Source organism: Taudactylus pleione, unplaced genomic scaffold (assembly GCF_031769625.1).
Source record: "Taudactylus pleione unplaced genomic scaffold, aTauple2 ptg000984l, whole genome shotgun sequence".
Classification (NCBI taxonomy): Eukaryota; Metazoa; Chordata; class Amphibia; order Anura; family Myobatrachidae; genus Taudactylus; species Taudactylus pleione.
Window position 1 is genome coordinate 500,852 of NW_028285385.1, and position 14,193 is coordinate 515,044.

General features: G+C 47.2%; 1 protein-coding gene across 1 annotated transcript; it reads right to left on the reverse strand.

The window, feature by feature from the left end:
- Positions 1-1,966: 1,966 nt before the first annotated feature.
- LOC148454559 (uncharacterized) lies at positions 1,967-13,024 on the reverse strand. The gene is made up of 2 exons (XM_088460781.1): positions 12,883-13,024; positions 1,967-2,631 (listed from the first exon to the last, which is right to left on the reverse strand). The coding sequence occupies exons 1-2, from the start codon at positions 13,022-13,024 to the stop codon at positions 1,967-1,969; spliced, it is 807 nt and encodes a 268-aa protein (XP_088316907.1).
- Between the last annotated feature and the right edge of the window lie 1,169 nt (positions 13,025-14,193).

Sequence of the window (14,193 nt, forward strand, 5' to 3'; positions counted from 1 at the left end):
TGGGGTACTTACAGTAAGTTGGGTAAATTGCTTGCTCTTAGTGTCTTTGTAAAAGTGGTGAAGAATGGCTTAAAGCAGTATTTTTAGGTGGAAATAAGTGCTCCAGGCAATTGTGGGGTACATGAAAATGGGTGCTAGCATATTTTTAGGGCTCTAAAGTGGACTTTTAAAAAGCATGAAAAACCCAACTGCTGCATGCACCTGCAATCCTAAAAACACCTGACCCATCCTTGCAGACCCCCAAGAAGTCTATTTCACTAGTTTTTAACACTTTGGGGTGTTTTGGTTTTTAAAAAAGCTTTTTTTGTTGATTTGTCCTTTGGGGGGCTGTCCCAAGGGGTCTGAGTCGTTTCTCCATGTTTGAACCCCAAAATAAAGATTTTGCACTTCTTTTCACCTGCTATTTATAGGAGATACTTTTCCGCCTATTACAATGCACTGAGTTACCGCTGAGGCAGAATCCGCCTGGGATTGAATTTGGAGATACTTTGAAAACAGGCGGAAAGTCCAAACCCGCGGAAACTTATCTCCAAACTGCACTTTTTGCCTCTAATTGAATCCGACCCTTATGGAGCGTACACACGGTCAGATTTGTCAGACTTGTCAGATTTGTCAGATGAACGATTGAACGATTAAACGATCTGAACAATTTGAACGATTTGACCAAAGTTTTGAACGATTTGAACGATTGAACGATTTTTGACTGCATTAAAATGAATGGAATCGTCCAAGTCTGACTGCAAACCCATCAGATGTCAGATATCGTTATCTGACAAACGGGAACGCGCATCGTTGATCGTCCATCGTTCAGGCATGTCAGATATGAACGATTTTCCTTCAGATATGAACGACTGAACGATTTTTAAATCGTTATCGTCCATATCTGAAGAAAAAATCTGATCGTGTGTATGCACCATTAGACTCTAATTGATTTGAATATTTTACTAAGCAAGGTTTCTAATAACTTAATAATAAAAGTTACATTTTATGTATGATTACTTCTATTTTTGTGCAGCATTATAGGACATTCCTTCTCCCTCTGTCTGTGTGTTATACTGTAATCTGGTATTATAGATGTATCATAGATGTATATGCATATTCCTGCCTCCAATACATTTGTTGTGGTTCAGTAACTGGTTCAGGCTGAGCGGCTCCACCTTCTCCCTATATTGTATATGATGTTACTGCAATAAACACCAATTGGTGGGAACTATCGGGGCCCTGTGAGGATGTAGAAACTCCAGCTAGGATGAGTCTTCCCAGACTGGTTGTTATTGCGCTGCCATCATATACAGTCAATGTTATTAGCTCTGTGCCATCATATACAGTTACAGTGTTATTATCTCTGTACCATCATATACAGTTACAGTGTTATTATCTCTGTACCATCATATACAGTTAGTGTTATTAGCTCTGTACCATCATATACAGTTACAGTATTATCTCTGTACCATCATATATAGTTACAGCGTTATTAGCTCTTTATATGTGACCTGCAGACGCTCCTGGTGACTGATTGTGCTGTGATCTATGCTCTCACTGCGCCGTCTCCACTTCCCGCTGTTGTACTTCGTTTATGGGTGACGATACCGTATGTAGTGATCATTCTAGCACCCTGCGCCGGTCACAACCGTGCAGTTCCTCTTTCCTGTCTGGGGTGTCACACTCTGCTCTGGTGACTCTAGCACAATCAGCTGATGCAACAAACTGCTAAGACACAGACCAGAGTGTGCTAGAAGAACCAGAGCAGAGAGCGACACTCCAGGTATGATAGAGGAACTACACGGGCTGTGAGGGGTGCAGGGTGATGGAATGAACACTATGTATGGACTAGCAGCATTGCACTGACTCTGTCACTACATACTACCTACATAATGTTCTTTACTTATTATTTAGACTCTATTCATTGTGTTTTTCCCCTACACATCTGAATTGTGCTCTGAGCAGCAAGTAGGGTCCATGAATATTAGCTCATTGAAATTGTATTCCCCCTGTGTCGAGTTCTTTGATGTCTCAGAACATCTGATTTATTCTTAAAACATTTCCCACACTCAGAGCATGGAAATGGCTTTTCATCGATGTGTGTCATCTTATGTATAACAAGATATGATTTCTGTGTAAAACATCTCCCACACACAGAGCATGGAAATAGTTTCTCACCTGTGTGACTTCTCTCGTCTATAACAAGATATGATTTCCGTGTAAAACATTTCCCACACACAGAACATGTAAACGGTTTCTCACCTGTGTGTGTTACTGTATGTCTGACAAGATGTGATTTATGTGTAAAATATTTCCCACACTCAGAACATAGAAATGGCCTCTCACCTGTGTGACTTCTCTGATGTGTAACAGAAACTGACTGACATATAGAACTTTTACCAGATTTAGAACAAGATAATATATCACCTTTATGAGCTGTACTGTGTGTAGCAAGATCTGAATTATTAGGAGAATGTTCCTCATGATTAGAGGGATCAGATGACATATCCGCACTGTGAAGTGCTGGATGTATATTTAGGGCAATGGGGGTTTCTCCTGGAGAATCTTGTCTGATGTTCTTATCTTCTATTTGAAAATCTGGTGACACGATGAGATCTCCCTGCGAGGTATTCCTGCTTGTGTGTCCATCTACTGGAAACAAATATATGAGATTAGAAAAAATAGTTTACATTGAGGAGCAAATTATTTTGATGTCTCAGCACTTTCTTAACATGTCTAAGACTGAGCTGATCGTCTCCCCACCATCTGTGTCCCCTGACCTCCCTCAAATTTACTGTCCATTGACAACCTCACCATCTCTTCTAACCCATAAGTCCACGGTCTTGGAGATCTTAACGCCGCCCTCTGCTTCAATTCCCACATTCAGTCCCTCTCCCACTCTTGCCGCTTCCACCTTCAATATATCTTCAGATCAGACCCTCTCTCACCCTGTAGGTAACTAATACCCTCATCCACTCACTGTTCAATTCCAGACTGGGCTACTGTAACCTATGTGGCCTCCTCAACACCCATCTCTCTCCACTGTAATCTGTCCTCAATGCTGCTGCCTGGCATCACGTCTTCAAACTACAGCTTCTGCCTCCCCTCTACTACAGGTCCTACACTGGCTCTCCATCGCTTTCAGAACCTAATTCAAACTCCTCACACTCACCTATAAAGCCCTTACCCAATCATCACCCCCTACATCTCCAACTGCATCTCCCTCCAAACTCCCATCACCTACTTTGCTCTGCCAATGCCTGGCGCCTCTCCTCTCAACTCACTATATTCTCCCACTCCTGCCTCTAAGACTTTGCCTGTGTTGCTCCCCATCGCTGGAACTCTCACCCTCTCAGACTCTCCAAAGCATCCCACAGACTTTCAAAACCCACTTCCTTACTAAAGCTTCCCTGCTCTCATCCTAACCCACCTCTCTATGCTCCTCGGTCAGTCTCTCTCCTGTGTGACTCGTCTGTCAGCCCCTCCACCTGTAGATTGTAAGCTCTAATGAACAGGGTCCTCTTACCTTTTGTGCTTTCACTTCCCAGACCTACACTATCACTTTGTCCCCAATACTAACAGTGGCACCGAACCATTGGGGACAGCCCGTGCTGCTTCTGTAGTTACTGTGACTGTATAAGCTGCAGTGTTGTTAGAGCTGGTGTCCAATGTGCTATAATGTTTTGTACTGTGTCTTTTGTTCTATTCTCATTGGGTTTGCAATGTGTTCTGTTTATATACTGCATAAGGCAATGAGGACTCCATAAATATAATGGTAAATAATAATACTATTAGTGAGTCCACGATGTCTAATTTGAATTTACAAACTGCTGTACAGCTACTTATTACAATAATAACTGTACACACAGCATATATGGCTCTTGCTGCACAGATAAAGTGTTGTGATAAAAATACGATCTTAGCGTAAAATCTCTTCCTTGGAGTCCATCTGGTAGACGCCTTACATCTGGGTTATGTGTAGTGATGGGTGGTGTACATCTGGGGGACGCCTTACATCTGGGTTATGTGTAGTGATGGGTGGTGTACATCTGGGGGATAACTTACATCTGGGTTATGTGTAGTGATGGGTGGTGTACATCTGGGGGACGCCTTACATCTGGGTTATGTGTAGTGATGGGTGGTGTACATCTGGGGGACGCCTTACATCTGGGTTATGTGTAGTGATGGGTGGTGTACATCTGGGGGATGCCTTACATCTGGGTTATGTGTAGTGATGGGTGGTGTACATCTGGGGGATGCCTTACATCTGGGTTATGTGTAGTGATGGGTGGTGTACATCTGGGGGATGCCTTACATCTGGGTTATGTGTAGTGATGGGTGGTGTACATCTGGGGGATGCCTTACATCTGGGTTATGTGTAGTGATGGGTGGTGTACATCTGGGGGATGCCTTACATCTGGGTTATGTGTAGTGATGGGTGGTGTACGTCTGGGGGACGCCTTACATCTGGGTTATGTGTAGTGATGGGTGGTGTACATCTGGGGGACGCCTTACATCTGGGTTATGTGTAGTGATGGGTGGTGTACATCTGGGGGACGCCTTACATCTGGGTTATGTGTAGTGATGGGTGGTGTACATCTGGGGGACGCCTTACATCTGGTTTATGTGTAGTGATGGGTGGTGTACATCTGGGGGACGCCTTACATCTGGGTTATGTGTAGTGATGGGTGGTGTACATCTGGGGGACGCCTTACATCTGGGTTATGTGTAGTGATGGGTGGTGTACATCTGGGGGATGCCTTACATCTGGGTTATGTGTAGTGATGGGTGGTGTACATCTGGGGGACGCCTTACATCTGGGTTATGTGTAGTGATGGGTGGTGTACATCTGGGGGACGCCTTACATCTGGGTTATGTGTAGTGATGGGTGGTGTACATCTGGGGGATGCCTTACATCTGGGTTATGTGTAGTGATGGGTGGTGTACATCTGGGGGATGCCTTACATCTGGGTTATGTGTAGTGATGGGTGGTGTATATCTGGGGGACGCCTTACATCTGGGTTATGTGTAGTGATGGGTGGTGTACATCTGGGGGACGCCTTACATCTGGGTTATGTGTAGTGATGGGTGGTGTACATCTGGGGGACGCCTTACATCTGGTTTATGTGTAGTGATGGGTGGTGTACATCTGGGGGACGCCTTACATCTGGGTTATGTGTAGTGATGGGTGGTGTACATCTGGGGGACGCCTTACATCTGGGTTATGTGTAGTGATGGGTGGTGTATATCTGGGGGACGCCTTACATCTGGGTTATGTGTAGTGATGGGTGGTGTACATCTGGGGGACGCCTTACATCTGGGTTATGTGTAGTGATGGGTGGTGTACATCTGGGGGATGCCTTACATCTGGGTTATGTGTAGTGATGGGTGGTGTACATCTGGGGGATGCCTTACATCTGGGTTATGTGTAGTGATGGGTGGTGTACATCTGGGGGATGCCTTACATCTGGGTTATGTGTAGTGATGGGTGGTGTACGTCTGGGGGATGCCTTACATCTGGGTTATGTGTAGTGATGGGTGGTGTACATCTGGGGGACGCCTTACATCTGGGTTATGTGTAGTGATGGGTGGTGTACATCTGGGGGACGCCTTACATCTGGGTTATGTGTAGTGATGGGTGGTGTACATCTGGGGGACGCCTTACATCTGGTTTATGTGTAGTGATGGGTGGTGTACATCTGGGGGACGCCTTACATCTGGGTTATGTGTAGTGATGGGTGGTGTACATCTGGGGGACGCCTTACATCTGGGTTATGTGTAGTGATGGGTGGTGTACATCTGGGGGACGCCTTACATCTGGGTTATGTGTAGTGATGGGTGGTGTATATCTGGGGGATGCCTTACATCTGGGTTATGTGTAGTGATGGGTGGTGTACATCTGGGGGATGCCTTACATCTGGGTTATGTGTACTGATGGGTGGTGTATGTCTGGGGGATGCCTTACATCTGGGTTATGTGTAGTGATGGGTGGTGTACATCTGGGGGACGCCTTACATCTGGGTTATGTGTAGTGATGGGTGGTGTACATCTGGGGGACGCCTTACATCTGGGTTATGTGTAGTGATGGGTGGTGTACATCTGGGGGACGCCTTACATCTGGGTTATGTGTAGTGATGGGTGGTGTACATCTGGGGGACGCCTTACATCTGGGTTATGTGTAGTGATGGGTGGTGTACATCTGGGGGACGCCTTACATCTGGGTTATGTGTAGTGATGGGTGGTGTACATCTGGGGGATGCCTTACATCTGGGTTATGTGTAGTGATGGGTGGTGTACATCTGGGGGATGCCTTACATCTGGGTTATGTGTAGTGATGGGTGGTGTACATCTGGGGGATGCCTTACATCTGGGTTATGTGTAGTGATGGATGGAGTCGGACACTAACTCATTGAAAACCGGCTCCCACCACTTATATTAATCCTCCCTAACCACCGTAAGCTCAAGCTAATGTTTAACAAAGCCGGAGGAGAGCCACGGAAGAACTGAGAAAACCAGAAACCAACAGGTATCCAGTATGAAAAACAAGGGAGGGATCCCGGCATCCCCCAGATGGACTCCAAGGAAGAGATTTTACAGTAAGTGAAAATCGTATTTCCTTTATCATCTATCTGGGGGATGCCTTACATATGGGTGATATACCATATACCAAAGCAAGCCAATTAAGGGCAGGGGAAGCATAGAACTGACCGCACTAAGAATTTTCTGCCCAACACTAGCATCTCTTGCGCTGAATGTATGGAAGCGGTAACATTTTGTAATCTTGTGAAAGTGTGTACGGATGACCAGGTAGATGATTTACAGAGTTGCTCAACCGAGGCACCATGCCATACAGCCCAAGAAGCTCCAACAGCATGAGTCAAATGAGCCCGAATTGAGGCCGGAACCATCACATTCGAGAAAAAATATGCCTGTCTAATAGCAGAAGTAACCCATCTAGCGATGGACCATTTTGAAGCAGGCCAGCCTCTTTTTGGTGCATCAATCAACAACCAACAAGGAAGCTGTGCGCCTCAAAAACGCAGCATGGTCAAAGTAGATGCGTAACCCACGTACTACATCCAACAGTGCTAAGGAAGAAACCTCCTGACTCACTGAATCCTGGCAAAAAGCTGGAAGGATAATATTTTGGTTCATGTGGAAAGCCAACACTACCTTTGGTAGAAAAGAAGCCTAGTGCATAACACTACCTTTCTTAAAGGAAAGCGCCGCTAATTCAGAAACCCTTCTGGCCGATGCAATGGCCAAAAGGAAAAACAACCTTCAGAGAGTGTTACTGCAATTCTACAGATTCCAAAGGCTCTAAATGGTGCCTTTTGGAGAGCCTCCTAAACTAAATTCAAGTCCCAAGGAGGAACTGGAGGAACATAAGGAGGCTGAATGCGTAGAACCCCCTGCAAGAAGGTCTGAACTTCTGGAATGGTAGCCAAATACCTCTGGAACAGAATTGATAAAGCCGAAATCTGTGCTTTAAGAGGGGACAATTTCAGACACTTAACCAGCCCGTCCTGCAAAAAAGACAAAAGGCGAGAAACTTGGAACTTTTCTGGTTTGAACTTGTGTTGTTCACACCAAGAAATGTATATCTTCCATGATAGATTTGGGAAGTAACTGTCTTGCGAGCCTGTATCATGATTTTCACTACAGACTCTGAATACCTCATGGCCCTTAGAATCCTGGATTTAAGAACAATGCCATCAAAGCGAGGCAAATTGGGGTGACGGCATGAACTCTGAAGCAACAGGTCTGAACGCAGAGGTAGACGATATGGTACATCTGCCAACATGCCCTGAAGAGCTGCATACCAATGACGGCCAGTCTGGAGCCATGAGAATGGCAACATTCCTAGCGGAGGAAAGATGTATGCCAGCTGAAACCCCCAAGGTGCTGTCATGGCATCCACCAGAACTACTTGAGGATCCAGAGACTGAGATCTAACAGCTCTAGTCTCTGGCACAGCCGCCTCCTGTAACTGCGCCAGTCTCTGGCACAGCCGCCTCCTGTAACTGCGCCAGTCTCTGGCACAGCCGCCTCCTGTAACTGCGCCAGTCTCTGGCACAGCCGCCTCCTGTAACTGCGCCAGTCTCTGGCACAGCCGCCTCCTGTAACTGCGCCAGTCTCTGGCACAGCCGCCTCCTGTAACTGCGCCAGTCTCTGGCACAGCCGCCTCCTGTAACTGCGCCAGTCTCTGGCACAGCCGCCTCCTGTAACTGCGCCAGTCTCTGGCACAGCCGCCTCCTGTAACTGCGCCAGTCTCTGGCACAGCCGCCTCCTGTAACTGCGCCAGTCTCAGGCACAGCCGCCTCCTGTAACTGCGCCAGTCTCTGGCACAGCCGCCTCCTGTAACTGCGCCAGTCTCTGGCACAGCCGCCTCCTGTAACTGCGCCAGTCTCTGGCACAGCCGCCTCCTGTAAGTGTGCTAGTCTGGCATAGCCGCCTCATGTAACTGCGCTAGTCTCTGGCACAGCCGCCTCCTGTAACTGCGCTAGGCTCTGGCACAGCCACCTCCTGTAAGTGTGCTAGTCTCTGGCATAGCCGCCTCCTGTAACTGCGCTAGTCTCTGGCATAGCCGCCTCCTGTAATTCGAGGTGTCTTCCCAGTCATAATCCAATTCTCCCTCTTCCTGAGAAGAAGCCAAGGCCTCTTCTCCTGTAAAAACTGTATGGGAATGTGACCACTTTTTAGCAGCTGTAGTTCCTGCAGACGTTTTGTAGGTGGGTAGGGGGGGTGGCTGGACAAATGGAGGCGTTCCTTAAGGCCGTTTGTGGGCGGCCCTACTGACATCACATGTGATGTCAGTAGTGGACTTCCTGCTCTATTAGAGCAGGAAGTCCACTCGGGCTTGCGGTAGATGAGACCCTACCACAAGGGTCTCGTCGCAAGCCCGATGGTCACGATAATCGCAACCATCTACAGCCCGCGCGCATAAGCTGTGGGTGGGCACCCACAGCTTAGCGAGCGGACTGCAGAGAAAAAAAAAACACGCCCATCAGCGAGCGGGTCTGAATCAGGGCCTAAGATCCACCTTATGTCAATAAACCAAAGGTAAAAGGAGAGTTATGGTAAAACTTACCCTTAACTCTCTTAGGCCCTCATTCAGAGGCGGTCGCAAGAAGCGATCGCTGTCTCTGAATGAGGGCGGGCGCTTCATTTTTCAAAGTGCGGCCTCTTGTCGCAAGCTAAGCTGTGGGTTACCACCCACAGCTTAGTTTGCGACTAGGGTGATGGTCGCGATGGTCATCACCATCGTGACCATTGGGGCTTACGATCAGACCCTAAGGTTGGGTCTGGGCACTCGTAAGCCCCAGGGAGCTTCCTGCTCTGTTTGAGCAGGAAGCTCCCCACTGACATCATTGATGATGTCAGTGTGGCCGCCCACAAACGGCAGGCGTTCGCATGGGAACGCCTCCGTTTGTGTTGCCACCCCCCCCCGGCCCGCTTACCAAACGGGGTCGGCTGTCAATCAACATCGACAGCCGCCCCTTTGGTAGCGAGCTCCGGGGCTTGCGCGTGCGCAGGACTTACCATCGAGTCGGTTGCGAGCGCATCGGCGCTTGCGACCGACTCTGAGTGAGGTCCATAGGGAATATATACCCCGCACACAGCCTGAGGCAAATCAGTTTTGTGAACAAGCCCAAGGCAGAAGCAGGATAGGGGGTAAATTTACTAATGAATCGAGTCTGGTCAAGTTTTTTTTTTAACTCGATTAGCTTTGCCGAAATTCGGGTGGTTTGAAACCCCTGAAACTCTCAAATTTACCAAGTGAGTTTAGCTGAGAGTGAGATGGCTGATGGTGAAGCAGAACGAGATATCTCCCCCGAGTAGCACGTTTTGCATGAGATTACTCATCCGCGATTGCAGTGTCTCTCTCGAGGAAAAGTAGCAGGCACATATCAGTGAGATATGTGAAGGCTGCTTGTCTTCTAGGCTGTTAAAAAAACAGGTTAAATGTTAGAAAAAAAATTACATAGGGTCCCGCACCCCTAAAGCTGAACCAGCCCTGGACTTGCCAGCCAGTCCTGGTTCCTAAAATTACAGGGAATAAAATGAGTAGGGTTCCACCATAATTTAGAAACCAACACCAGGCTGCAGGGCCAGTACTGGTTTTAATTATAGGGGGAAAAAATTGCATAGGGGTTCCCCTATAATCAAAAGCAGCACCGGACCCAAAACGGCCGGGCTGTAAAGCCACAGCCTGGAGACCCTATTACCGGGGCTCCGTGGCCAAAGCATTATCAGCCCAAGCCTCTGAGGCCAAGCCGGGGATCTCAGGGGAAGTGGGGACCCCCCCCAGTAAGGGGTTTTCCGCCCCCTGAAACCACAGCTTCTGCCAGACACCAATGAAACTGAGTGCCCTCAGGCTGTGGGAGGGGTATAGGGGGAAGGACCGGAGCAGCCTGGGATTGAAAAGCTTTGCTGATGGTGTCTGGTCTTCCAAGTCCCACCTACACCCCCATTATCTCCCCTGTGGAGCCCTATGGACCCTGGAGAAATAAACAATGTCACATATATATTTATATAGATATCCCTGAAAGTTTTTGCCTTACTATCAATGATAACAGTGCAGTATCTATGCTTATAACAATAAGCCAATGTCACCAGGTTAACTACACATAGTACAAATCCTGGTTTACTGCTGTTCGCTTGTCAAGCCTCCATCCCCCCATGCCTGTCTCCCTGGTCCTCAGCTGCCTGCTTACAGCAGCCTCCATCCCCCCATGCCCGTCTCCACGGTCCTCAGCTGCCTGCTTACAGCAGCCTCCATCCCCCAGTGCCCGTCTACACGGTCCTCAGCTGCCTGCTTACAGCAGCCTCCATCCCCCAGTGTCCATCTCCCCCGGCCCTCAGCTGCCTGCTTACAGCAGCCTCCATCCCCGAGTGCCCTTCTCCACGGTCCTCAGCTTCCTGCGTACAGCAGCCTCTATCCCCCAGTGCCCGTCTCCACAGTCCTCAGCTGCCTGTTTACAGCAGCCTCCATCCCCCAGTGCCCTTCTCCACAGTCCTCAGCTGCCTGCTTACAGCAGCCTCCATCCCCCAGTGCCAGTCTCCTCCGGCCCTCAGCTGTCTGCTTACAGCAGCCTCCATCCCCCAGTGCTCGTCTCCACACCGCCCCTGGAGGTGTGAGACCAGCCTGCTCCATCGGACCACGAGTACTTCCAAGCCCTGGCCAATCTGCTCAGAAGAAGTAATATGGCCACAAGATGTCGTCACTTATGTATAAATCTTACCTCTGTGCCTGCGACCCCCTCAGCTGTGTGTCTGGATTGGAGAGAGACCCAGGGACATGCTAGTTTAGCGACTCTCTTGAGGGTCTTTAGAGTGGAATACAGGTTCACACAAAAGCTTCTAATCCAGTCATTCCCAACCTTGGTCCTCAAGGCACACTAACAGTCCTGGTTTTAGTGATAGCCATTCTTTAGCACAGATGGTTCCATCAAAATAACTGAGATACTAATTAAGTCACCTGTGCTCAAGTATGGCTATCCATAAAATCAGGACTGTAAGGGAGGAGTTATATAAGGGGTGGGAGCCAGTTTTCAATTAGTTAGTGTCCGACTCCATCCGCCACTACACATAACCCAGATGTAAGGTGTCCCCCAGATGGATGAAAAAGTACAACACAACGGGATTACCAAGCAGACGGCATAGACCCAGCCACGGTGACATGTGGTGAGTAACATTCCCCAACCTTACACATTGCCCAGCTACTATCATGGGACAGGAAACCACATAAGCCACTGGGCAACCAGTCACTTCTCTCACACACACTGGAGATGTGGAAGCACAGTAGCTGTGTACACTAGCAGCATGTCCTGGCCAGTGGTTACAGTACTCACAGGTCTCCAGGTGGGCACAAAAGTAGCAAACGGCAACAGCGGAACAGCCACTATATGTCCCTCTGGTCACACTCAGGTGCCACAGTCCCACTGTCAGAGTCACACTACTATTATATGCTGAATCATTCATTGTAGAGAAGCATTGGAGGAAGCACTGTGCAATAATAAGTGTGTACATACATGGAATTTGTTGTGATGTATGAGTATATAGTTTTAGAGTGTGGGGAGGAGACTGGTCAGATCTCTGGGCTGGTAACACACAGTGACATGATGTGAGGGGGAGAGCAGGAGTATAATAGGGGCTGATGGCTCCTGATGTATGAGATACACCAGAGAGTGTGGGGAGGAGACTGGTCAGATCTCTGGACTGGTAACACACAGTGACATGATGTTAGGGGGAGAGCAGGAGTATAATAGGGGCTGATGGCTCCTGATGTATGAGATACACCAGAGAGTGTGGGGAGGAGACTGGTCAGATATCTGGACTGGTAACACACAGGTGACATGATGTGAGGGGGAGAGCAGGAGTATAATAGGGCTGATGGCTCCTGATGTATGAGATACACCAGAAAGTGTGGGGAGGAGACTGGTCAGATCTCTGGGCTGGTAACACACAGTGACATGATGTGAGGGGGAGAGCAGGAGTATAATAGGGGCTGATGGCTCCTGATGTATGAGATACACCAGAGAGTGTGGGGAGGAGACTGGTCAGATATCTGGACTGGTAAAACACAGTAACATGATGTAAGAGAGAAAGCAGGATTATAAAATATAATAGGGGCTGAGCAGGATGTAGAAGAAGATGATTGTACTGACTGAATTATTATTTATTTATAATTAGCAAATCATAGTGACTTGTATGCAAGATATGTAGTCATTCCCAAGTTCCATACACATAGTAAACTCCTATCTAAATACCTGAACACACAGGTGCATTGTGTCAGAAGTCAATTGGGGAAGGAGATCCACACAAAACTGGGAGAACATGCAAACTCCACAAATATAATATACTGGTTAAATGATGCAGAGAGAGAGAGAGACTTACCTGTGCTGATATCTGTAAGGATTTCCTCCTCCTTATATTGCTGATCACTCCTCACATACGTCTCTTCTTCTCCCTCTGTATCTTCTGCCTTCATATCAGTCACATACGTCTCTTCTTCTCCCTCTATATCTTCTGCCTTCATATCAGTCACATACGTCTCTTCTTCTCTCTCTATATCTCCTGCCTTATTACCAGTCACATACGTCTCTTCTTCTCTCTCTGTATCTTCTGCCTTCATATCAGTCACATACGTCTCTTCTTCTCCCTCTATATCTTCTGCCTTCATATCAGTCACATACGTCTCTTCTTCGCCCTCTATATAATTTATCTTATTAGTCAGATCTTCACCCTAATTAAATCAGAGCATACAAAAATGCATAATGTCTGATGTCATTACTTGAGTATAATATCAGTGTATAAGACAAACACAGCTTCTGTACAGATCATATAGTGACAGTCACTGTGGGACCCTAAATCTCATCTACCTGATGCTCCTGTGATTCTCTATACAATCCTGTGAATAAAGAGGATGGGGACATTTTTCTGGGGTATTTCTGTTACTGGGTCCATCTGTAGGAGACACATAGTGACTGAGTACATTGTATATATGTGATTATCAGGTGATGTGGGGATACCGGGCTGGTAGGATTATGATGTAGAATAAAATTTAATTATAAAAACCAGATAAATACATTTTAGGGCAGCATATAAATCATTAGACATATATTCAACAATAAAAACACATGATCAACAATACAATTAAATTCAAAGTATGAAAAATATTAAAAAAACATAAAAAAATCAAATTGAATGTCATCTAGCTGATGTGTTAATGATGGTACTAGTTGTGCTGGATTTTAGAATCGCAGAAAGGCAGTCACTGCACAGAGAAATTCCAAATGTGTCAGATGACAGCGTTTAACACACTTTGCTAGTTAGTAGCTAAATGTTGTAACAATGTAACCGCTAGCCTGCAGTTACAATATCCTTTTACAGTAGGTATCCACAATGATAAGCAGTCTGGCGCTTGTATGCTGAGGCAGTTGATAATATATAGATGCTCAAAGTGTCACCCCGTCGGGCGCAAAATGATAACGAGAAGAGTGAAAGTACTGACCGGTCTCAAAGTCTCAGACGGCTGAGATAAGAGGTAACGTGGTTCTCTCACCGGCTGTAATGCTTTTCAAGCTCCAGCTTGAAAAAGTCCCAGGAACGAGACGAAACGCGTTGCTGCCCGTACCGGTCATTTGTGTCCTGCCTTGTAACCCACTCCTGCAAGTGTCATCAGTGTCCGCAGCCTCTGATTCTGGT